Source organism: Poromitra crassiceps (genome assembly GCF_964638095.1).
Source record: "Poromitra crassiceps genome assembly, chromosome: 4".
Taxonomy (NCBI): Eukaryota; Metazoa; Chordata; class Actinopteri; order Beryciformes; family Melamphaidae; genus Poromitra; species Poromitra crassiceps.
This window is the reverse complement of record NC_139626.1, coordinates 17,267,124-17,291,694: the sequence shown is the minus strand read 5'-3', so window position 1 is coordinate 17,291,694 and position 24,571 is coordinate 17,267,124. Positions and strand designations below refer to the sequence as shown.

Sequence of the window (24,571 nt, the reverse complement as noted above, 5' to 3'; positions counted from 1 at the left end):
TAGGGTCAGAATGCATTGGTTCTATTGTTGTTTTTGTTTTTTAGAATCAAAGTGTTCTTATTAGACTTATTGGATAGAGAGCATTGGACTTTGTGTAAACAGCCCAAGAGTTTGCTTTCTACTCATTAGAAGTTATCTTTCTTAGTGCTGGTATGTCATAGCCTGTTAGACCAGCCGGTCACGTGAACTCACATTTAATTTCCTTCTACCAACACATTCTCTTAGAAAACTGTGCAATCGTAACATTGGTACACAGGCAAAAACGTTTAATTTCGGCTCTAAAATTGTTAAATGGAAACGTTTTTTTTAAATGGTAGTTTTTAAAGGGGTGGGAGTTTTGAGAGGGGTGGGAGAGGTTAGGTTTCGGCGGAAGTTGGGCGGGTGTACGTGCCTTGACAGACAACTCCTTCAGACAATCGGTGTTGGATCCAGTCAAATCCAAATCCACTCAGGAGAACGGCGAAAACAACTTTTCCGCCGAGAAACTCCCCTGTTGCATACTCCTGTACTAGAAGTTATCCTTTATTGTCCCCATGGGAAATTTCATCCTTCTTGCTGTGAGGTGACAGTGCTAACCACTGATCCACTGTGCCTAGAATACATTTTGAGTACTCAATAAAAAAAATCACGTATGAGCATGAAGGTCTGCAGTGTGAACTTAGGTATAGTCTCCTGTTTCTCTCTCAAGGATACGAGTGTACTCCCAAGGGTGCAAGTGTGCACTTAAGTGCTTGCATAACGGTACTCTCACAAAGTGTAGTGTAAGTGTACACTTAAGGGTAAAAGGGTAGATCAGAGTCCCTTTTTCCTTAAGTGTACCGGTGCTTAAGATCACACCAGAAATTCTCCGTGGAACACTTTGGAGCAGAAGTACAGGAACACGTATCGGAGGTGGCATCTGTTACTCTCACAGGGTTTCAGTGACTTCCTGTTTGCTGAGCAAGACTTCCAGCAGGCGGAGTTTGGCCTTGAGCTGTTTGTACTCCTGGTATTCCTCCGACATGGGGGTACGATCCTCTTTTTGGCAGGTTCTGTCAGTAAACATAAGAACAGATCTCACTACTATAATAAGGCGAGGGGTTCCGCACAAAGCAGGCAAGCATGTGAAGCATGCGAGCTACAGGCGAGCACTAATGAGCATGCGAGCTACAGGTGAGCACTAATGAGCATACGAGCTACAGGCGAGCACTAATGAGCATGCGAGCTACAGGCGAGCACTAATGAGCATGCGAAGCATGCGAGCTACAGGTGAGCACTAATGAGCATGCGAGCTACAGGTGAGCACTAATGAGCATGCGAGCTACAGGCGAGCACTAATGAGCATGCGAGCTACAGGCGAGCACTAATGAGCATGTGAAGCATGCGAGCTACAGGTGAGCACTAATGAGCATGCGAGCTACAGGCGAGCACTAATGAGCATGTGAAGCATGCGAGCTACAGGCGAGCACTAATGAGCATGCGAGCTACAGGCGAGCACTAATGAGCATGTGAAGCATGCGAGCTACAGGTGAGCACTAATGAGCATGCGAGCTACAGGCGAGCACTAATGAGCATGTGAAGCATGCGAGCTACAGGTGAGCACTAATGAGCATGCGAGCTACAGGCGAGCACTAATGAGCATGTGAAGCATGCGAGCTACAGGCGAGCACTAATGAGCATGCGAGCTACAGGCGAGCACTAATGAGCATGTGAAGCATGCGAGCTACAGGCGAGCACTAATGAGCATGCGAGCTACAGGCGAGCACTAATGAGCATGTGAAGCATGCGAGCTACAGGCGAGCACTAATGAGCATGCGAGCTACAGGCGAGCACTAATGAGCATGTGAAGCATGCGAGCTACAGGTGAGCACTAATGAGCATGCGAGCTACAGGCGAGCATTAATGAGCATGTGAAGCATGCGAGCTACAGGCGAGCACTAATGAGCATGCGAGCTACAGGCGAGCACTAATGAGCATGTGAAGCATGCGAGCTACAGGCGAGCACTAATGAGCATGCGAGCTACAGGCGAGCACTAATGAGCATGTGAAGCATGCGAGCTACAGGCGAGCACTAATGAGCATGCGAGCTACAGGCGAGCACTAATGAGCATGTGAAGCATGCGAGCTACAGGCGAGCACTAATGAGCATGCGAGCTACAGGCAAGCACTAATGAGCATGTGAAGCATGCGAGCTACAGGCGAGCACTAATGAGCATGTGAAGCATGTGAGCTACAGGTGAGCACTAATGAGCATGTGAAGCATGCGAGCTACAGGCGAGCACTAATGAGCATGCGAGCTACAGGCGAGCGCTAATGAGCATGTGAAGCATGCGAGCTACAGGCGAGCACTAATGAGCATGCGAGCTACAGGCGAGCGCTAATGAGCATGTGAAGCATGCAAGCTACAGGTGAGCACTAATGAGCATGCGAGCTAGAGGCGAGCACTAATGAGCATGTGAAGCATGCGAGCTACAGGCGAGCAATAATGAGCATGTGAAGCATGCGAGCTACAGGCGAGCACTAATGAGCATGCGAGCTACAGGCGAGCGCTAATGAGCATGTGAAGCATGCAAGCTACAGGTGAGCACTAATGAGCATGCGAGCTAGAGGCGAGCACTAATGAGCATGTGAAGCATGCGAGCTACAGGCGAGCACTAATGAGCATGTGAAGCATGCGAGCTACAGGCGAGCAATAATGAGCATGTGAAGCATGCCAGCTACAGGCGAGCACTAATGAGCATGTCAAGCATGCGAGCTACAGGTGAGCACTAATGAGCATGTCAAGCATGCAAGCTACAGGTGAGCACTAATGAGCATGCGAGCTACAGGCGAGCACTAATGAGCATGTGAAGCATGCAAGCTACAGGTGAGCACTAATGAGCATGCGAGCTACAGGCGAGCACTAATGAGCATGTGAAGCATGCGAGCTACAGGCGAGCACTAATGAGCATGTGAAGCATGCAAGCTACAGGTGAGCACTAATGAGCATGCGAGCTACAGGCGAGCACTAATGAGCATGTGAAGCATGCGAGCTACAGGCGAGCACTAATGAGCATGCGAAGTGCACAATATTTCTAGTCAATATAAAATATAAACCAGCGATGTGGAGCAGGAATATGAAAATCAGGAAAACAGTAACTTGATAAATGAGGACTAGATCCAAAATCCAGACACCGAGGAAACTTTAAAAATGATATCCGTGAGGAACAGCTGACATTTAGCCTTGAAGTGTTTGAATGGGGGACTTGAAGTGTTTGAATGGGGGACTTGGTGGTTTTATGATGACTTCTTGAAAGAAGTGAAATTGACTGAAACCAGCAGATTATCTGCCAGTAGGCCTAGTGAGAAAATGTCACTAAAATATCAGTCTGGAAACAAAATAATATCACTTGACAACTTGACACTTTAACTTTAATATCAGTTTCCTGTTAGCACTGGATCAAAAACAAATGGAACCTCCTGAGGTGGCTTGAACACAACCTTCAGAAATCCACTCACTGGAAGGTCACTGGACCTTTTTAACTATTTGTGGAGACACCTGATCACTGTCTGAAAAGGGAAAATATCAGACGCAGAGCCTCTCACTCTCTGTCTTTCTTTCTCTCTCCCTCCCTCACACCTTCAGAGATGGGAAGTAACTAAGTACAAATACTTTGGTACTGTACTTAAGTAGGATTTTCAGGTATTTGTACTTTATAGAGTATTTATTTTTCTGACAACTTTTTACTTTTACTCCCTACATTTTAACACAAATATCTGCAGGCTACTTTATACTGCTTACATTTTCAAAACAGGCTAGTTACTTTAGTTTTAATGCACGACAGACAAAAATTATGTAATGTTTGTCTGTCTCTCTCATCTCGTGCTGTCCCAGTTTATGTGCGCCTTTTTTGTGGAAAAACCATACCACACAAATTATTAATCCAGGTATTGGATGAATCAGCGTGACATCACAATCCCCCTGATTCCCTCGGAAATGCAGAACCCCGCAGCAGTTAACTAGTGTGAGTGGTGCCAAACGTTAATATCTCAAAAACTATACATGACATCGCTTATATTTTTACATTCTGAGTGAGAGCAGAAGTAGCTCAAGAGTTTGTTGTATAATGTATGTCGTGTTAAAGTTGTATCAACTGTCACAGTTATGAAGTGAATTTGTAAACAGCACAGCCGGCTAGAGTGAGACACTCAAGGCTGACTCTATAGGGTCCCATTATAAAGTTAAACCCAGTAAGCCGTTTGTTTAGCAACAAGCTGATTGGCTGATCCCTCGTTTAGTCTTTATACATCATAAAACATGTTTGGAGGGGATCTTTTAAGTTGAATAGTCTTTGAATTAAATTAATATGAAGTTAGTTTCAGTTTAGCTTTGCACAGAAACAGACGGTAGAAATATTTTTTTACTTTTATACTTTATTACATTTCAGAGCCTGCACTTTCACCTTTTTTTTTTTTTAACTTTTATTTGAGTAAACTAGTTGAATCAGTACTTTGTCTTTTTTTTATACAAGTAACTGTACTTCTACAGTTCTACTTCAGTATGTGTGTACTTTTTCCATCTCTGCTCTCACCTTCCAGTCTGTCGGTAAAACTCCTCCTCAAACTCCCGCAGGCCTTTGCGCCGCCTCTTCTTCTCCTGCCTCGTCTCCCTCAGACTCTGCAGCAGCTGACACCTGGTGGTTGGGAGGAAATCAGTGAGGCGGGGCTCAATCAAAAGGAGGGTAAACAATCACCAGAAAAAAGTAAAAAATAAATCAATAATGGCCATTAACACATTGAGTGCCAGCGACGCCATATGGCGTCATTAGAAATTTACCGTAGAGTGCCAGCGACGCCAAATGGCGTCAATAACTCGAAATTGTTTTTTTGACGGGGGGGTGTCCATCTCAGCTTCTTACATCGCCTCTTACAATATGAGAGCTATTGAATGTGTCTAACCTATTTTACAGAACCCTTAGGTGGCGACAGCGCTCTCCAGATGAGAGAACGTGGAGTAAAACACAGAAGAAGTCATTGGGGAAAAAGGAAATCGCATCGCATCCGTCCGTATGCAGCTGCTTCATTGAAGCATAACGTTTAGCTGTGCCCCTGCAGCAGCCAATCTGCTATCACAATTGAGCACCTCGGTGTCCGCTGCAACAGCCTCCGTGTCCGCTGCAACACCCATTCGCATGATCAGCCGTGGATTTGTTATTATTCTCAACTCGAAGCATGGGAGCTGGTACACGCGGCTGTAAAAAAGCTGGATCTAGCGGACTTTTTCAGTGCTGAGCACACGCAAAGCAGCCGAGCAGAGCAGAGAGACACTCCTCCCACAACGGGGGGGGGGGGGGAGGAGGAGGGGGGGAGGTGGGGCACGCAGAGCAGCATACACTTCACCCAGACAGACCCAGACATCAGAAAATTAGGTTCAGAGTCAGTGATGTGCTTGAAATGTTTAATTTCACAAAAGGCTCATTATCTCAGCTCGTAGAAAAAAAGGGATGTTTTTGCTTCAGTCAAGCTATCTTCTCCGGCTCATAACTAAAGAACGGAAAATGGGATCAATAAACTTTTTTTTGCAGGTGATAGAAGAGAGTCTCATCGTTATTTGTGCGTGTTCAGTGTTTACATAGTAATTATTAAAGAAATGATATGACTGTTTTAAAATGCATTGCGGCCTATGTGGCACAGCAAGCAACCTTTTGCCCAAGGGCCGTGGCACTCAAAGTGTTAAGAAGTAATTGGCCTCTAGTGGTGACCATTAGGAATTGCAACATCGACATAACCTATTGTATCTTCTCTTCTTTGTGCCAGAGAGAAGGAGAAGATTCTTTTCTGAGGTAAGAGAGGAACACACTGCCTACCTCCACCTGTGCACGATGGCTGCTTCGCTGACCTGCTGCGCATCGTGTGATAAAACAACTTTGTCTCCCCGAATGTCATACAATACAAATACCATGGTATTACATTTTCAAAATGTGTTAATTTAGGCTGCAAAAGTCCAATTTCATGTCCAGTTTATACGCATTTTATATGGGTCATTTGTTTTATTTCCCCCGGGCAGGGCCGCTTCTTCTCACTTCTCCCCCAGTTGGTCACCAGCGCCAGTCCCTCATTCAATCTTTCCGGATCCCAGGGTTCTCCCACCCGGGGAGATACGGTACTACCGGACCAGCGAGCGAGTCTCTTGGCGACCAAGGGACTTTTCCCGGCTTCCTCATTATATCGCCAATGGCTCCGCCCAGTGGAACCCCCCAGTTAAAGGCACACCAATGAAAAACAGTTTTATTTTGCACATGATCTCACACATATCCGAACATTTTAAACAGTTTTGCAGACATTCATTTAGTTTGACAGTTATTGAGTTGATTTGAGTTAAGCTGTGGACCAGTGATGTCATTTAGTTTGACAGTTATTGAGAGTTGATTTGAGTTCAGTTGTGGACCAGTGATGTCATTCATGCAGAAATGAATGCAATTCAAAACTGTTTACAGTTTTCAGTTATGCGTGAGATTATGTGCGAAATAAATAAGCATTGTTTTTCGGTGGAGTTCTCCTTGTTTGTAGATATCAGTGTACCCAGCTGCTCAGCTGTAATATGAAATCTCAGTTACAGATGCATGTGCAGGTTATCAGACTCTGCAAACAGTATTATTTTAGCATTAACCAACCCTGTTTTGAGCTCTGTTAGGTTCTCTTCCAGACTGTGGAACCACTGGCATTTTAGCCTGTATGTAAAATGACCATGGTGGAATAACTTGTAATGCCTGTGTTTTTATAATCTGTTTCTTTTTTATATCTCTATTTTTATATTTATATTCTGTGTTTGGTGTTTGTTGTGCTATGGACCCCCCTGAGCTGTGTTCTGAATAAAGTTTGAATTGAATTGAATTGAATTGAATTGAATTGAATGTCATTTAATGTCATTGTTTGTAGCTGAAATCCTGACTGTAGCCAGGTGTGGATGAAAAAGAAGTGGCTGCACCACCTTGCTGGGAGATTACTGAGCTACAAAAACTGATTTAGTGATGTTTTAAAATGAAACCCACAAAGTCTTTGAATATATGTCAAATTGCATGAAGCCCCCTGCTCTAAAATAAGTGTGACTTGAGTCCAAGTCACATGTTCAAGTCCCCATCTCTGCAACACATACACACCTTGAGGCTTCGTGCAGATTGGCCATGGTGACAGCAGGTTGTTGACGGACAGCCTTCACCTCGTCCAACGGGGACACGAAGGCGGGGTCACTGTCCCGGTCACTGTCCTCCTCACTGGCTGCTGGCTGGGTCACTCTGCGGAGGGGCGGGTCGCTGTCCTCCTCATTGGCTGCTGCCTGGGTCACTCTGCGGGGGGGCGGAACCGGTCGATGACAGACGGGGGAATCTTCATCAGAACCCTCCTCTTCCTTCTGTCACACAGAACCAGTGAGAAAAACCACTTAAGATTGACATGAATTTGGCATCTTTAAAGGAACACGGCAACATTTTGGGAGATTTGCCTATTTGCCATCTTCCCGATACTAAGACGAGAATATATATGTCCTTTTCTTACAAAGAAAAGGACATATGTTGTACATACGCATACAAAGCTACGCACCCTGCTGCGTAGTTAGCTTAGCACAATGACTGGAAATCAAGGGAATGGCTAGCATACACACGTTAAGTCACCAAATACACATTCCAACAGCTACAGTATGTCCATGTTGTGAGTCACTATGAAATAATAATGTAGAATTACGAGACATTTTAATTGTTGAAACAATACATAGCCGGAAACTTCCGGTTTTGTCAGGAAAGTAGTCCCAGCTATGTATTTGCTATAATGATAATAAGAATAAGAATAAGAATAAGAATAAGAATAAGAATAAGAATAAGAATAAGAATAAGAAGAATGCATTTGATTTGTACTGCACTTTTCATTCACAAGAAACTCAGAGTGTATTATTTCATAACGTGGTGAATGCACGAGTACAACATGTACATAGGAGCTAGCCCATTCTGCAGACTACCAGTCATTGTGCTAAGCTAACTAGCAGGAGGGGTGCATCACTACTTTCTACTGCACGCACAGAGAAGGGCATCCATCTCGTCTTACTATCGGGAAGATGGAAATCTCGGGCACGTCGGGCAAATGCCCGGTGGCCTGGCCTGGCCTGGCCTGCAAAAAAAAAAAAAAAAAAAATTTTCTTTTTTTTTGTGTGTGCCCGCAGTCAGGCCACTCACTGAACAGCAGGCCAGGCAGGCCACTGCTCATTTCTGGACTCTTGTGTTGGAGCCTTGAGTTTTGCATTGCTCAACACTTGGCTATAGGCTATAGAGACTAAAACCATTGTTGGCCTAATTTTTCAGAAACAAAGGTTGGAGCTTGAGCAGAACACACTACCATGTGTTTAATGTTAGGGGCTTGCTTAAACAGGAAGATGTTTAATGAAACTGAGAATATGTTGATGTTTATTATTATTGTTATTATGACGTGTAGTTCTTAAGCCTGTGGAGAATAACGCAGTATGCACGATCTGATCACTCTTCCTTAAATAAAGTTTGCTGTGAAGCGTTTGTACAGAGGCATGTTTTTGGTTTTACTTCTTCATATTGTAACGAATCAGGTATTCGTCCAAGGAACCGGAGACTTGAAGTTGGTACAGGCTTTTATTCTGTGGCTACACATCAGCTCCTAGCGGTAGCTTCGCTGCTAGCTCTACACACACGTCCAGTCAACGCTCTCTACCAGCTTGACTGACTATCCTCAGACAGGGTGGTCACATACACACCCTTCCCCCCAGGAACACACCCACACATATCAGTTCCTAGCTAAACACGGAAACACCACATTACACGTAATTACCTGGATCGCTACAATATTATACTTGCAGTTATCTAGGTAATGTTGATGTTTCTATTAGTGAACAAATAGGTAACATGTATCATCGCGTTAGCATTATATTCACTAAATCTTGCTTCAAATGACCCAAATTGGGCTTAAAACGGCCCAAATTTTTCACGCCTGCGACCTTTGGTCGCCGTATTGGCCTGGCCTGCTTGGTATAAATGCCCGGCCTGAATTATGTGTGTGTGTGTGTGTGTGTGTGTGTGTGTGTGTGTGTGTGTGTGTGTGTGTGTGTGTGTGTGTGTGTGTGTGTGTGTGTGTGTGTGTGTGTGTGTGTGTGTGTGTGTGTGTGTGTGTGTGTGTGTGTGTGTGTGTGTGTGTGTGTGTGTGTGTGTGTGTGTGTGTGTGTGTGTGTGTGTGTGTGTGTGTGTGTGCGCGTGTCTCACTATAGTGGTGATGGTTGGGCTGGCACACAGGAGATGTTTGATCATCTGGTATCTGTCATACAGAGGCTTCACCAGGTTTCTCTCCTGTTTAGTTCCCTGGGATAGGGAGAGAGGGGGGTGGGAGGGGTTAGAGAGAGAGATTGACTCATTGCACTGTTAGGTACTGCTGGAATCCTGGAGGTGTTTAACTGTTGGCTCATGCCTGGAGTAGCCTGTTAAATACTAACTTGTGGGCCTTATGCTCACACTAGAATTGTGTCTGCTTCTTACCGGTCGGCCGTGCAGACTCTCAAAGTACAACAGGCATTTCTGCAGAGTGATCTTCTCCAACACCATCTGAGCCTGGGTCATCTCCTGCAATTCAAATAACGGCTTTAATAAAATAAGGTTAGTATTGTGGTGACATCTAGGGGACATAAGCCACAAGTGCAGTGGGCTGAGTCACAGTCATGTCCGGCAATGGACGAGGGAAAACTGAGGGAGGGGCTATAGCTCGAGTGGCTCGAGGCATATTCCATCCAGCGTGATTGAAGAGCGAGTGGCGCCTATGGAAGTCCAACATGCTTGATTGTCACCGTAAGTACCGCCCACTTCAAACCCAGCCTCAGCAAACAGTCAAAACAGGGAAATGGCAATATTTAGGATTTGGGTTGAAACTAATGTCTACAACTTTTTGAGGCTTCCAATTAGTCACATAAGACCCTAAATTATATAGTTGAAAGGTTTTGGTGCATTTTGCTTACCAGGGTGTTTAAGTGATTTAATGTAAATTTAAAGGTATAAGGGATTACTGCATCATAGACAGACGCACACACGCACACACACACACACACACGCACGCACGCACGCATGCACACACGCACACACACACACACACACACACACACACACACACACACACACACACACACACACACACACCTACCTTCATGTTGTCGGGCAGGCCCAGCGCCTCTCTCTTCTCCCTTAGTCGTCTGAGCAGAGACTCCACGGTTTCCTCCAGGCTGGGTTTGTGCTCCACTGCCCCCTGCTGGCCGGAGCCCAACCTGCAGGAGGTCACACACCCCACACACACGCGCACACACACACACACACACACACACACACACACACACACACACACACACACGTGCGCACACACGAGCAGACACACACACAAATAAAAAAAAAAAGAAAAGAAAAAAAGCTTCATAGGTAAAATGGTGTGGTGGTTTGTCTTAGGCCAGGCAGAACCATCATGAGGGCCAGTTCTGGCCCCCGGGCTGCATAATGCCCAGGGTTGCTGTAACATGCCATACTACAACAGCATGCAAGGGCGTAACTTTGGTTTGAGAACTGTGTGTGTGTGTGTGTGTGTGTGTGTGTGTGTGTTTGGGGGGTCCGGGGTCCAGCCCCCTTGCTTGGATTGAACCCATTTTAGAACTCAACCTTCATTTTTCTGTCAACTACACGCCCGTAAAGTTTCGTGACGGCGTCTTGCACGGTTTTGACGCGATCGCGCTGATAAGATCCGTCCACAGACATTATAAACACACAGACTCACGAGGTGAAAACAATACCAGCACCGCTGTCACAGCTGTTAATTCATACAAGTTATCTAATCCAATCCAAAAAGTGAGTAAATGTGTCTTGTCGTTACCTGCAGATCTCGCTGCTCTCCTGACCACGCGGCTCCCTCTGCTGGCCGTGCGGCTCCACAGACTCAAACACAGAATGCCTCAGCTTCAGCTCTGCACAGACATCAGGCTCAATGTGACTGACTTTCATCACAACATCATTTCATATGATCACAGAATTGAAAATTCTTGTTTCATTTTGTTGATGTATTAGAGCCAAAGGTTTTTACAGAGGGTATTTTGGATATCTCTTTTATCACTCCATAAATAATATTTATGGATATTATTGAACAGTCATAAAAAAAACAATGTTTTTTTTTAAATATGTTATATAAATCAGGCTATGAATGATATATGAACAAACCCCCTTGTTACAACCTCACGTTCGATTCACGAACCTTATTCAACTCGCTACTTCAGGCCAGCAAAGCCTATCTCATCGTTTTGTTGTTGTTGTTTTTTGTTGGGGGGGGGGTAACATGGCTGGATAGCTAGCTTGTGTTGTTAAACAAACATACTGTAAATTATATTTACAGTATGTCAAACGTACACAATGTTATTGACTTTGAAATTCGCTAGCATAACATTAGCTTTAGCTTTTCTGAACCAAAGGGACATGTACTACAGACAGCTACACAGTGTACAGAGAGACATGGCAGACAGCTACACCGTGTACAGAGAGACATGACAGACAGCTACACCGTGTACAGAGAGACATGACAGACAGCTACACCGTGTACAGAGAGACATGACAGACAGCTACACCGTGTACAGAGAGACATGACAGACAGCTACACCGTGTACAGAGAGACATGGCAGACAGCTACACCGTGTAGAGAGAGACATGACAGACAGCTACACCGTGTACAGAGAGACATGACAGACAGCTACACCGTGTACAGAGAGACATGGCAGACAGCTACACCGTGTACAGAGAGACATGACAGACAGCTACACCGTGTACAGAGAGACATGACAGGCAGACAGCTACACCGTGTACAGAGAGACATGACAGACAGCTACACCGTGTACAGAGAGACATGACAGACAGCTACACCGTGTACAGAGAGACATGACAGACAGCTACACCGTGTACAGAGAGACATGGCAGACAGCTACACCGTGTACAGAGAGACATGACAGACAGCTACACCGTGTACAGAGAGACATGTACAGTATTATTAGTTTGACCTTTGAGCTGTTTGTGAGCCTTGCCCAGTTCAGTCATGACTTTCACCATCTCTGGGTTGGTGTTCTTATCATTGTGGGACGGCTGAGAAAGAGGGAGGGACGGGTGGAGAGAGAGAGAAAGAGAGAGGGAGAGAGAGAGAGAGAAAGAGAGAGGGAGGGAGAGAGAGAAAGAGAGAGGGAGGGAGAGAGACACAGAGAGAGAGAGAAAGAGATAGAGAGATCAAACAACTGTAACCATATATTCTTGTGATGCTGAGGTCTGATTCATCCAGCCTCACCCAGTGTCATGTCATGTGAAGGAATACTGTTGTGCACTGTTTTGACCAGCAGAGGGAGACAGACTCACTAACTACTGACATGACCACAGTTCAGGAGGCTGACTGAAGCAGGACAGCAAAATAACACTCAGTACGTCTTACATGCAGTTAAAAAAAATCTAATTATTGCGTTAGTCCGCCTAAAACCGGACTTTTGAAGACAACTTAAAGACCCCCTCAAGTCAAAAATCTGTTTTTCTTCTTGTTCCTTCAGTTGGATGTTTTGAGCTTCACTGTGCAGAATGATGTCTGTGCAGAGTTTGACACTAGAAGACTGTTTCCACCATCATCTGCTGACAACCCAGTAAATGAAAGAATGTTGAAGTTTAAATGAATTTGTTTACTGGGGAGCCCAGGTGGAGAAGCGCTGTTCTGTGTTGTGGTGTGTCTTCTGGTCTGCTGGTACCTTGTAGTTCATCTGGTGTTCAAATCGCTCCTCAAACCTCCTGACTTTCTTCTTCAGGGTCTGCACATGTCGGGAGAGCAGGGCAATGGAGGGAGCACACTCTTCTTCTGGTCCCTCCTCTCGGCCATGCCCCGAGACCTGGAGAGACGGGGACAGAGAGAGGGCGACGGGGGAGGAGAGAGAGAGGGGGAGAGAGAGATAGGGAGGGAAAAGAGAGACAAAGAGAGATACAATATAGGGAGGGAGAGAAAGACAGGGAGAGAGAGAGAGAGGGAGAGTGGGAGAGCACACACACAAAACACACAAAAAACCAGCTTTTAAAAGCAAAAGGAAATCATTTAATTGATCACATTACTTATTTGGCATCTTTTTCTCCTTTATAGTGGAGCTTGTGACATTTAAAGCAGAATGATGAATGTGATATTTGACATTTCAATGTTTTCTCTTCAGAAGCTGGACTGAGCTGTCACAGATCCTCTACTACTGTCTGTTTGCTGTTTTGTGGAGCTGTGAAGCTGTGATGAAAGCATTTGAGTCTATAGGCATCAAAACAAAACATCATACATCATAATGAAAGTAAATGTTAGCTGCAGTCAGGTGTGTTTTTATGTAGGCTACTTATATGTATGTTTGTATTATTCAGTTATTTTTGTGCCTACAATGTTTTTCCCAACATAACCCTGAAGAGATTATAAACCTGAACAGATTATAAACCTGAACAGATTATAAACCTGAACAGATTATAAACCTGAACAGATTATAAACCTGAACAGATTATAAACCTGCACAATGTTGGCAGATTTTATTATGATTTGTCAAGACAGGAAGAAGATGGAAGGACAAGATATGTAGATACATGATTTGAAAGAAAGAGATTGTTGCCTGCTTCTCTCTCTCACTCTCTGCCTCTCTCCCTCCCTCTCTCTCTCTCTCACTCTCTGCCTCTCTCCCTCCCTCTCTCTCTCTCTCTCTCTCACTCTCTGTCTCTCTCCCTCTCCCTGCCTCTCTCTCTCTCTGTCTCTCTCCCTCTCCCTGCCTCTCTCTCTCTCTCTCTCTCTCTCTCTCTCTGTCTCTCTCCCTCTCCCTGCCTCTCTCTCTCTCTCTCTCTCTCACTCTCTGTCTCTCTCCCTCTCCCTGCCTCTCTCTCTCTCTCACTCTCTGCCTCTCTCCCTCTCCCTGCCTCTCTCTCTATCACTCTCTGTCTCTCTCCCTCTCCCTGCCTCTCTCTCTCTCTCTCTCTCTCTCTCTGCCTCTCTCCCTCTCCCTGCCTCTCTCTCTCTCTCTCTCTCTCACTCTCTGTCTCTCTCCCTCTCCCTGCCTCTCTCTCTATCACTCTCTGTCTCTCTCCCTCTCCCTGCCTCTCTCTCTCTCTCTCACTCTCTGTCTCTCTCCCTCTCCCTGCCTCTCTCTCTCTCTCTCTCTCTCCCTCTCCCTGCCTCTCTCTCTCTCTATGCCTCTCTCTCACTCTCTGTCTCTCTCCCTCTCCCTGCCCCCCTCTCTCTCTCACTCCCTGTATCTCTCCCTCTACCTGCCTCTCTCTCTCTCTCTCTCTCTCTCTCTATGCCTCTCTCTCACTCCCTGTATCTCTCCCTCTCCCTGCTTCTCTCTCTCTCTCTCTCTCTCTCTCTCTCTATGCCTCTCTCTCACTCTCTGTATCTCTCCCTCTCCCTGCCCCTCTCTCTCTCTCTCTCTCTCTCACTCTCTCCCTCTCTCTGCCTCTCTCTCTCTCTCTCGCTCTCTATGCCTCTCTCTCACTCTCTGTCTCTCTCCCTCTCAATGCCTCCCTCCTCTCTCTCTCTCTCTCTCTCTCTCTCTCTTTGTCTGTCTGTAGACAGCAGCCATGACGTGATCAAACTGGGTCACACACTGACCCTCGGCTCCAGGCTGCAGGTCAGAAACAAATAAGGAGCGACGAGGAAGGAGAGGATTATATAAGACTGCAACAACAGACAGAGAGGGGTCGAACAGAGAGGGAGGGGCAGAGAGAGAGAGAGAGAGAGAGAGAGGGGGGGGGGGGGGGGGGGGTTGTATCTGCTCGGTCTGGTTGTATAATATTGCCCTGTTCCATTTGTATTGGGAAGTGGAATATCCCAGTTGAGTGACATCAGATCCAAGTTCCAGTAAAACAGTTGGGAAAGCAGCCAGGGTTAGCTTTAGCCAGGCTAGCCATTGTTAGCTCAACAGTTGATAACTATGCATTTTGCGGCATTTCGCGCATAAACACTGTAGCAACGTGTCCACTCCACAAATGACACAATCACACAGATAAGACAGAAGTAACAGTATTTACTACTATTTTTACTACAGTTGTAGGGCAGAGCTGCCAATGTGGATTTTGGGGTTGGGGCCGGTGAGGATCCTCTGAGATCGGGGTAAGGAATCCGAGGTCAGGTGGTGTCCTTTCCGTTCCTGACCTTTGAACCGGGAGATTCCCAACATAAATGGAACAGGGCATAAAGCTGCTCTGCAGCCTGTTGCACCAGCTGAATGTAAATTCTCTCTTAAGTTGGGGTGTGAAGTCCACACTAACTGCTACGTTCAAACTAGTTAGTTTGACACTAAAGTTGTGTCTTTGTTTAGTTGCACCACAGAGATGTAAGGTAGCTGCATCTTAACTAGTAGACCGTAAAGTCCACACAAATGACAAATGACATTTTCACTTTCTGTGGCCAATTATGTAGTATGCAGAGGGCAGCAATTTGAGTCTCTGGGGAGAGACTACTTGAAAGTTAACACAGGTCAAGTTTGTCCATAACACACACAGAGAGGTTGCCGGCACAACTCCATAGCAGACTTCAGCTGGTATGAAGTGCTGGCAATCCCCCTGTGTTATGGACTAACAAATGTAATACAGACAGATAGAGAGACAGACAGGCAGGCAGGCAGGCAGACAGGCAGACAGACAGACAGACAGACAGACAGGCAGGCAGACAGACAGACAGACAGGCAGGCAGACAGACAGACAGACAGACAGACAGACAGACAGACAGACAGGCAGGCAGACAGACAGACAGACAGACAGACAGACAGACAGACAGACAGACAGACAGATAGAGAGACAGACAGGCAGACAGAGAGACAGACAGACAGACAGACAGGCAGGCAGGCAGGCAGACAGACAGACAGACAGACAGACAGACAGACAGACAGATAGAGAGACAGACAGACAGGCAGACAGACAGACAGACAGACAGACAGACAGACAGGCAGGCAGGCAGACAGACAGACAGACAGACAGACAGGCAGGCAGGCAGACAGACAAACAGGCAGACAGACAGACAGACAGACAGACAGACAGACAAACAGGCAGACAGACAGACAGACAGACAGACAGACAGACAGAGACTCACTCACAGCATGTAGTGCTGGCTGCAAGGAGGGGAGGGTGCGGCGTCTGGGTCAGAGTTGAACCTCAGACTGGGGCTGGAGGAGCGGGGGGAGGGGAGGGGGCTGTGTCCGCCTGCCAGGAGCTGGAGCAGAGCCCCCCCTGCTCTGTCACTGTCTCCCCCCTCTCCGCCCCCCTCCCCCGGGCTGCTCCTCTGGGGGGAGTATGGGGAGTGGTTCTGGGGGGAGTAGGCGTAGTGGTTCTGGGGGGAGTAGAGTGAGGGGTACGGGCTGGGGGGCGTCCCTCCATCCTGGCCCGGCTGGATGGGAGTTAGGGGCTGCTGTTTGGGTGACAGGTTTTTGGGTGACTGCGGCGGTCTGGGCAGGACTGTCAGCAGCTCTGTGGAGACAGAAATATAAAACAGAGGGGTGAAATTCTTCTTAAACTATAAAGCACATGACTTCCTGTGCGGAGTTTTTTTGTTTTGTTTTGTTTGTTTGTTTGTTTGTTTTTACCAGGAAAGAGCGACTGTTTAGACCAGACAGTGCAAATATAGGTTGGATCACTGTTGTGTTCGTCAGATAGCAGCAGAACAGACATTTACATGTATTCTATGAAAACGTTGCAGATTATGACTTTAAATGTATTGTTCATTGAAACAGATCCAGTTCAGTGGCCTTGTGGTTTGGGTGTCCGCCCTGAGACTGGGAGGTTGTGAGTTCGATCCCTGGCCGAGTCATACCAAAGACTATAAAAATGGGACCCATTGCCTCCCTGCCAATACAATCAATGGTCCATGGAACTGGATGGCACTCAGCTTGTGGTGCCCAAAACTCCAAACAAATGCATTTGAAAAACTCAACAGCAACCCGGTTACTCAAGATAATCCCCAGACCAGACCCAATGATCGATCGATCGATGGATAGGATAGTGCTGCATTTAAGAGGATTTGATTTGGGTGTGAACTGTCCCTTTAAAGTTTGAGGATGTGTTGGTAGGGGCGTGTCTTGTAGGCGGGTCAGCAGCAGAGCATGAGTCACACATGATACAGGAGGTGTGAGAGAGGGACACCACAGGAGAAGAGAGAGGGTGGACAGCAGGAGATGTGAGAGAGGGACACCACAGGAGAAGAGAGAGGGTGGACAGCAGGAGATGTGAGAGAGGGACACCACAGGAGAAGAGAGAGGGTGGACAGCAGGAGGTGTGAGAGAGGGACACCACAGGAGAAGAGAGGGTGGACAGCAGGAGGTGTGAGAGAGGGACACCACAGGAGAAGAGAGAGGGTGGACAGCAGGAGATGTGAGAGAGGGACACCACAGGAGAAGAGAGAGGGTGGACAGCAGGAGGTGTGAGAGAGGGACAGCACAGGAGAAGAGAGAGGGTGGACAGCAGGAGGTGTGAGAGAGGGACACCACAGGAGAAGAGAGAGGGTGGACAGCAGGAGGTGTGAGAGAGGGACACCACAGGAGAAGAGAGAGGGTGGACAGCAGGAGGTGTGAGAGAGGGACAGCACAGGAGAAGAGAGAGGGTGGACAGCAGGAGATGTGAGAGAGGGACACCACAGGAGAAGAGAGAGGGTGGACAGCAGGAGGTGTGAGAGAGGGACACCACAGGAGAAGAGAGAGGGCGGACAGCAGGAGGTGTGAGAGAGGGACAACACAGGAGAAGAGAGAGGGTGGACAGCAGGAGGTGTGAGAGAGGGACACCACAGGAGAAGAGAGAGGGTGGACAGCAGGAGATGTGAGAGAGGGACACCACAAGAGAAGAGAGAGGGTGGACAGCAATGGAGGAAGACAGAGAGAACAGAGAACATCAGAGTGAGTGAGGGATCCATCGGAAGAAAAGGACAAAATGCAAAGAGGTTAAGACAGAGGGCATGTAAAGACAGACAGTATGTAAAGAACGAGAGCATGTAAAGACAGCGAGGGTTAAGGATTCGACACAAACTCCAAGAAATAGGGCCAAGCTCATAGCGTGTGCCTCTTCACGTGCATAAGAAAAACATCCATCAAATAGATGTTACAAGAAGAAAATCTAGTATGATTTGAAAGAGACATGCAAATAGGAGATGGAGGATGGTTAGGACAGAGACAGACATGCACATGGGAGAGGGAGGATGGTTAGGACAGAGAAAGACATACAGATGGGAGAGGGAGGATGGTTAGGACAGAGAAAGACATGCAGATGAGATAGGGAGGATGGTTAGGACAGAGAAAGACATGCAGATGAGATAGGGAGGATGGTTAGGACAGAGAAAGACATGCAGATGAGATAGGGAGGATGGTTAGGACAGAGAAAGACATGCAGATGAGATAGGGAGGATGGTTAGGACAGAGAAAGACATGCAGATGGGAGAGGGAGGATGGTTAGGACAGAGACAGACATGCAGATGGGAGAGGGAGGATGGTTAGGACAGAGACAGACATGCAGATGGGAGAGGGAGGATGGTTAGGACAGAGAAAGACATACAGATGGGAGAGGGAGGATGGTTAGGACAGAGAAAGACATGCAGATGAGATAGGGAGGATGGTTAGGACAGAGAAAGACATGCAGATGAGATAGGGAGGATGGTTAGGACAGAGAAAGACATGCAGATGAGATAGGGAGGATGGTTAGGACAGAGAAAGACATGCAGATGAGATAGGGAGGATGGTTAGGACAGAGACAGACATGCAGATGGGAGAGGGAGGATGGTTAGGACAGAGACAGACATGCAGATGGGAGAGGGAGGATGGTTAAGACAGAGAAAGACATGCAGATGGGAGAGGGAGGATGGTTAGGACAGAGAAAGACATGCAGATGAGATAGGGAGGATGGTTAGGACAGAGACAGACATGCAGATGGGAGAGGGAGGATGGTTAAGACAGAGAAAGACATGCAGATGGGAGAGGGAGGATGGTTAGGACAGAGAAAGACATGCAGATGAGATAGGGAGGATGGTTAGGACAGAGAAAGACATGCAGATGAGATAGGGAGGATGGTTAGGACAGAGAAAGACATGCAGATGGGAGAGGGAGGATGGTTAGGACAGAGACAGACATGCAGATGGGAGAGGGAGGATGGTTAAGACAGAGACAGACATGCAGATGGGATAGGGAGGATGGTTAGGACAGAGAAAGACATGCAGATGGGAGAGGGAGGATGGTTAGGACAGAGACAGACATGCAGATGGTAGAGGGAGGATGGTTAGGACAGAGAAAGACAGATGGGATAGGGAGGATGGTTAGGACAGAGACAGACATGCAGATGGGAGAGGGAGGATGGTTAGGACAGAGACAGACATGCAGATGGTAGAGGGAGGATGGTTAGGACAGAGAAAGACAGATGGGAGAGGGAGGATGGTTAGGACAGAGAAAGACATGCAGATGGAATAGGGAGGATGGTTAGGACAGAGAAAGACATGCAGATGGAATAGGGAGGATGGTTAGGACAGAGAAAGACATGCAGATGAGATAGGGAGGATGGTTAGGACAGAGACAGGCATGCAGATGGGAGAGGGAGGATGGTTAGGACAGAGAAAGACATGCAGATGGGAGAGGGAGGATGGTTAGGACAGACATGCAGATGGGAGAGGGAGGATGGTTAGGACAGAGACAGACATGCAGATGGGAGAGGGAGGATGGTTAGGACAGAGAAAGACATGCAGATGGGAGAGGGAGGATGGTTAGGACAGAGACAGACATGCAGATGAGATAGGGAGGATGGTTAGGACAGAGACAGACATGCAGATGGGAGAGGGAGGATGGTTAGGACAGAGACAGACATGCAGATGGGATAGGGAGGATGGTTAGGACAGACATGCAGATGGGAGAGGGAGGATGGTTAGGACAGAGAAAGAGACAGGGAGACAATTGATAGAGGCAATAGGAGGAGAAGAAATAGAGGTAGAGAAAAGTGGATGGTGATGTAACGTAAAACAGAAGTCGTCCTCCTTGTTACCTGGCGGGTTGTTTTCATCTGCGGGGAAGCTGTGGCAGAGAGCCAGCGTCTTCCCTCCAGGGTCTCCAGGGCCACAGGGGCTCTTCGGCTCCTTGCTGCCCAGGGCAGAGGGGCTCTCCTCTGGGGATGGGCCCAGCGGTGAGCCCACCTCCAGCGCCTGGAGCTTTAGCAGGGAACTCTGCAGGCAGAAACAGAACATGCCCAGACGGTTGGGAAAGGGGGAAGGGGGGGGTTTGTAATCCAGAGGTTTATCAGGTCCCAGGAGGATGACAGAGTCTTGTATTCCAGGAGATAGTCTGGTCTGGTGCCCAATATGTCTGCAGTGGGCAATATCTAGGGCAGTAAGGCAAGGTAGATGCAGTTCCTAATTAAAAGAAGAGCTTGTAATCCAGATATTAGCCAGTGCCCATCCTCTGAAATACCCCATGTGGAGGGGTAGTGTGTTTTCTAAGTCGTAGGATGGATAGAAAGTGGGAGGGTAGATCTTGTAAAGAGGAGGCTTGCAATTCAGATGATAGTCCGGCTCCAGCTGCATTGAAATCCAATGCGTTCTTGCCAGCAGTCAGCCAGCCCAATAATCCAAACAACAGAAGTCATTCAGCCACTGATCCAGCAATTAGTCCAGTTCAATACGATGACACAATCCATGAAGCCCATCTAGCTAGTCTAGTCCATGCAGTTATGAGTCAGTTCTGCTTCAATATGGATCAGTAGAGTGTAGAGTCCAGATGCATGCTGTCTCCATTCACAGAAATGCAAATCCAAGTAGAATCCCAAAGTAGAATTCACAGATATGACTTCTGTTTTTTCTATCGTTTGCAGGCAGTCCCAGTCCAGCAATTAGCCAGCTCCGGTCTAACTGAGCTCAATAGGGAAAAGAAAGGTGGAATATTTAGATTTTATTCTGAATGATGTATCTGCATCAAGCCCCCTCTCTCTCTCTCTCTCTTTCTCTCTCTCATCCTCTGCGTGTTCGTCGCATCTTATGATGCTGATGCTGCGTTGGTCTCCTCCCTCCCCCGTCCCCCCCAACCCCCCCTCCCCCGCTCTCCCTCTCTCCTCCCACACATGGATTATTCATCATCCGGCTTGTGAAGAGGCAAGAGAGTGAATGGATGGAGGGAGTGGAGGGAGGGAGGGAGCGGAGGAGGAGAAGAGGACAGGTGATGTGAGCGTCACACCTCGTCGCTCACCCCACTGAGGGGGAGAGAGAGAAGATAGATACGAGAGATACTGTGTGTGTGTGTGTGTGTGAGAGAGAGAGAGAGAGAGAGCATGAGAGAGAGAACAGAGAGATGGGGTGGTGAAGAGAGAGGTGTGGGCAGAGAGGGGGTGGGGGGAGGGAGAGGGGGGGGGTGGAGGAGACATGAGGAAGATGGAGTCTCTTCCGTCTTTCTGATCGTGAGGTTTTTCCCGCATCGGTGGGGGATGGGCTCTGACTGCTTACATCACCGTGTGTGTGTGTGTGTGTGTGTGTGTGTGCGTGTGCGCATGTGTGCGTACTGCGTAGTATGGCGTGGGCTGCAGCTGTTTCAGTTTCATTCATAAAAAAGGGAGGAGGGAAGCAGAGAGAGGAGGTGAAACGACTTGTTCTGACTCACACATCAGAGCAGTTTTTAAAGGAGCCAGTAGCGAGTAGCAGGCTTGCCTCTCCACATCCTGCTCGCTGCTTCGTGCTGTGGTTGTTCCGGTGGTAAACGGACACTTGCGTCAGGTGCGGCGGGGCTGTGGCGCTCGATCACCTCGCCTGCTGAAAGGCATTTGAGACCGTCTCTGCAGTGCCCACTACAAGCCGCCCCCCATTCACTTTGTATTGGATGCGACTGAATTGCTGAAAAAGCATGCGTCACAGATGACGAAGAAAGACAAGAGGAGGGGCCAAATTCAAAATAGACCAATGCAAGACGGAAAGACAAGCAAGACAGCCAATCAAGCTGCTGTCACCCACAATGACCACAAGCACACACAGAGTGGAAGCACAGTTCAAGGGTTTTTACTGAGAGTTTAGAAGTATGTTTACAGGGGCACTGTGGCCGGAATTTGCAGTGGACTGAGAGAAGGGGCTGTAGTTGTGGCTTATTGGGTCTAGAGGTTGCAGGTTCGAGGCTGAGGGTCAGCTGGCGAGCTGGAGGCGGCTGAGCAAAACCAGAGAGTAGTGGCTTGTGAGTCTATGAGGAGAAGTAGAGCAGCGGTCAGTCTTAGCGAGCAGAGCAACAGAGTCTTGAAGTAGCTGGTAGAACTAGCCTACTTAAGGACTTGACTATGAATTAATTCTATGAATAATGCATTACAAAAGTACTGAGGTTTTCTGGACTGACCTACAAGCTAGAGGGGAAGTTATCCCTACTAGCAGTTTAAAGGGATACTCCACTTTTTTAGAAGTTTAGCTCATTTGCCACATCCCCCCCACATAACCAAGATACACCATGCCTTACCGGCACTGTCCGCGCAGTTTGCAGTGAGCTACAGGCATGAAGTTAGTATCGCCATAGAATGGAGGGTAATGGTACAGCTGTTAGAAATCTGCCAAAACACACACCTCACAGTACCAAAATACATGTTGTGCTTCGGGTACTCGCCACACGATGAAATATTAATCCAAAATGCACATAATCTGTCTTTTTGGAAGGAAAAGAGGTCGGCGGCCATGTTTGGAAAGTAGTGCCAGCTACCTCTTTTCCTTCCAAAAAGACCGATTATGTGCATTTTGGATTAAGGTTTATTGTATTGAAGGATATAGCCATCCCATCAGTAGGCATCACAGTGAGAGTGATATTCTAGATAAACACTCAAACTGCTTCACATATCAGGGGAGGCGGGAGGGTGGGGGCTCAACTCAACCCCCGATGTCTGTTTGTTTTTACTTTGTTGATGAAAGCTTTGCACTGCATGATGTTGAGACTCGATGAATAGGGCAGTAACTTTGCTGGATTATAGTGCTGTGTGCAATCACTGTGCCAGCCATGTTTGGAAAGTAGTTCCAGCTATTGCTTTGGAAATGACAGTGTCTCGTGATTGTGGATGATTATTTCATAGCGTGGTGAGTACACGAGTCACAACATGTACATATGAGAGTTTTGACATGGTTGGAATGTGTATTTTTGGTGACTGAACGGGGGTAGGCTAGCTGTACCAATCCACTACCGTTCGTTGTGCTAAGCTAACTAGCAGGAGGGGTGCATCACATTTTGTACTGCACAAATAAAGAGAAAGGCATCTATATTCTCGTTTTACGAATCGAATATGACAAATACTGTAAGCCAATCTCCCAAAAATGTTGACCTGTTCCTTTAAGGCTTACATGCGATTTGAGAGAAGAACAAAATGTGGTTCCCAGGAATTTGAAGCTTTGTAGCATCTCAACAGCCTGATCATTGATAAGTAAGTGCTGTGACAATGGGGAACCACTTGTCCTTGGTATTTAAAGCAGCATTCAAAAGCATCTCTGTCCCATACTTATCGACAAGAGACTTGTACATCCTCTTGTAGAGTTCCTTGGCGTTTACATCTGGGTGGCTGACGTCCGAATCTCTACAGAACCGAGACACAATCAGGTTAGCCAGATCGGCGGTCTTGCTTCTCATCTCTTCTGCAACACTCTGGGATTCACTGACTTCTGTGAAGAGCTGAATCAATAGCAGCGAGATTAAACTGACATAGTTGTCATCATGAGAGTCAGTGGTCCGATGATGGGAAGAAGTCACCACTTCCTCTTTCAAATGGTCAGTTTTAGCAGGCATCTGATATGCAGGAAGTGTAGAAGTAAGGGTGACATTCTGAAGCAGCTGTTTTACCATCTCCTCTGCAAACATATGGGTGAGCTCAGAGTCAGAGTCAGAGTAAGACATTGATCTACTGACCTTCAGGAAGTGTTCTCGAATCTCGCTGCTCTCATTCATAATGACAGAACAGACTCTGTCGATGAGGCTGTCTGTGAGATGGCCAATGACTCCATTAGACAGGAGTGTCTGAAGCCTCTCTGGAGATGCCTCCTTCAAGCGGGTATCCTGGATGATGCTGTCGACTATTTTGGTCACTGTTCTATGCACCAGTTGAGGTGGACTGGGACCTTCTGGCATGTCGTCAACATATTTTAGGAAGGAGTCATCAGCGTACGTGATTATTCGGCTTTCCTCTGAGGTTTTCCTCTTTCCTCTTTGCCGTTCGACCTCTTGGACATCTGACTCCTTGCAGTCAGAGCTCATGGTGTTTTCAACTTCATGCAACGTCTTCTTAGCCGCTTGGGGACTTGAGATCAGCGCGGTGGTAGAATGAGATGTCATCTTTGGCGGAATGGTGTCATTCGAAGATCCAGAAGTCTCAACGTCCAACAAGAATGAGTTAACATTTGTTTCAACCTTTTTCGCTATGCCCTCTGTGAATTTGGGAACCATGCTACCGTCTCTGTCCACACCAACGACCTCAGCGTTAAGGGAACTTTCCAAACTCCTCTTGGCTGCCTTACTCAGAGGCTCTGAGGCTAATAAGTGTTGGAGAAGCTGCTCTCTGACTCCAGGGAAGACAGTCTCACATGTGGTGACAAA

The 24,571-nt window shown here is 47.2% G+C and overlaps 1 protein-coding gene across 1 annotated transcript; it reads right to left on the bottom strand.

Moving 5' to 3' along the window:
* Nucleotides 1–907: 907 nt before the first annotated feature.
* Nucleotides 908–20,226, bottom strand: LOC310775640 (protein FAM13C-like; the record flags this gene model as incomplete). The annotated part of the gene is given in 12 exon segments (XM_083635796.1): nt 908–1,031; nt 4,551–4,652; nt 7,119–7,369; nt 9,234–9,329; nt 9,504–9,587; nt 10,159–10,279; nt 10,873–10,963; nt 12,041–12,122; nt 12,764–12,891; nt 12,894–12,901; nt 16,118–16,487; nt 20,028–20,226. Coding segments are annotated over 12 exon segments (1,656 nt in total).
* Nucleotides 20,227–24,571: the final 4,345 nt, after the last annotated feature.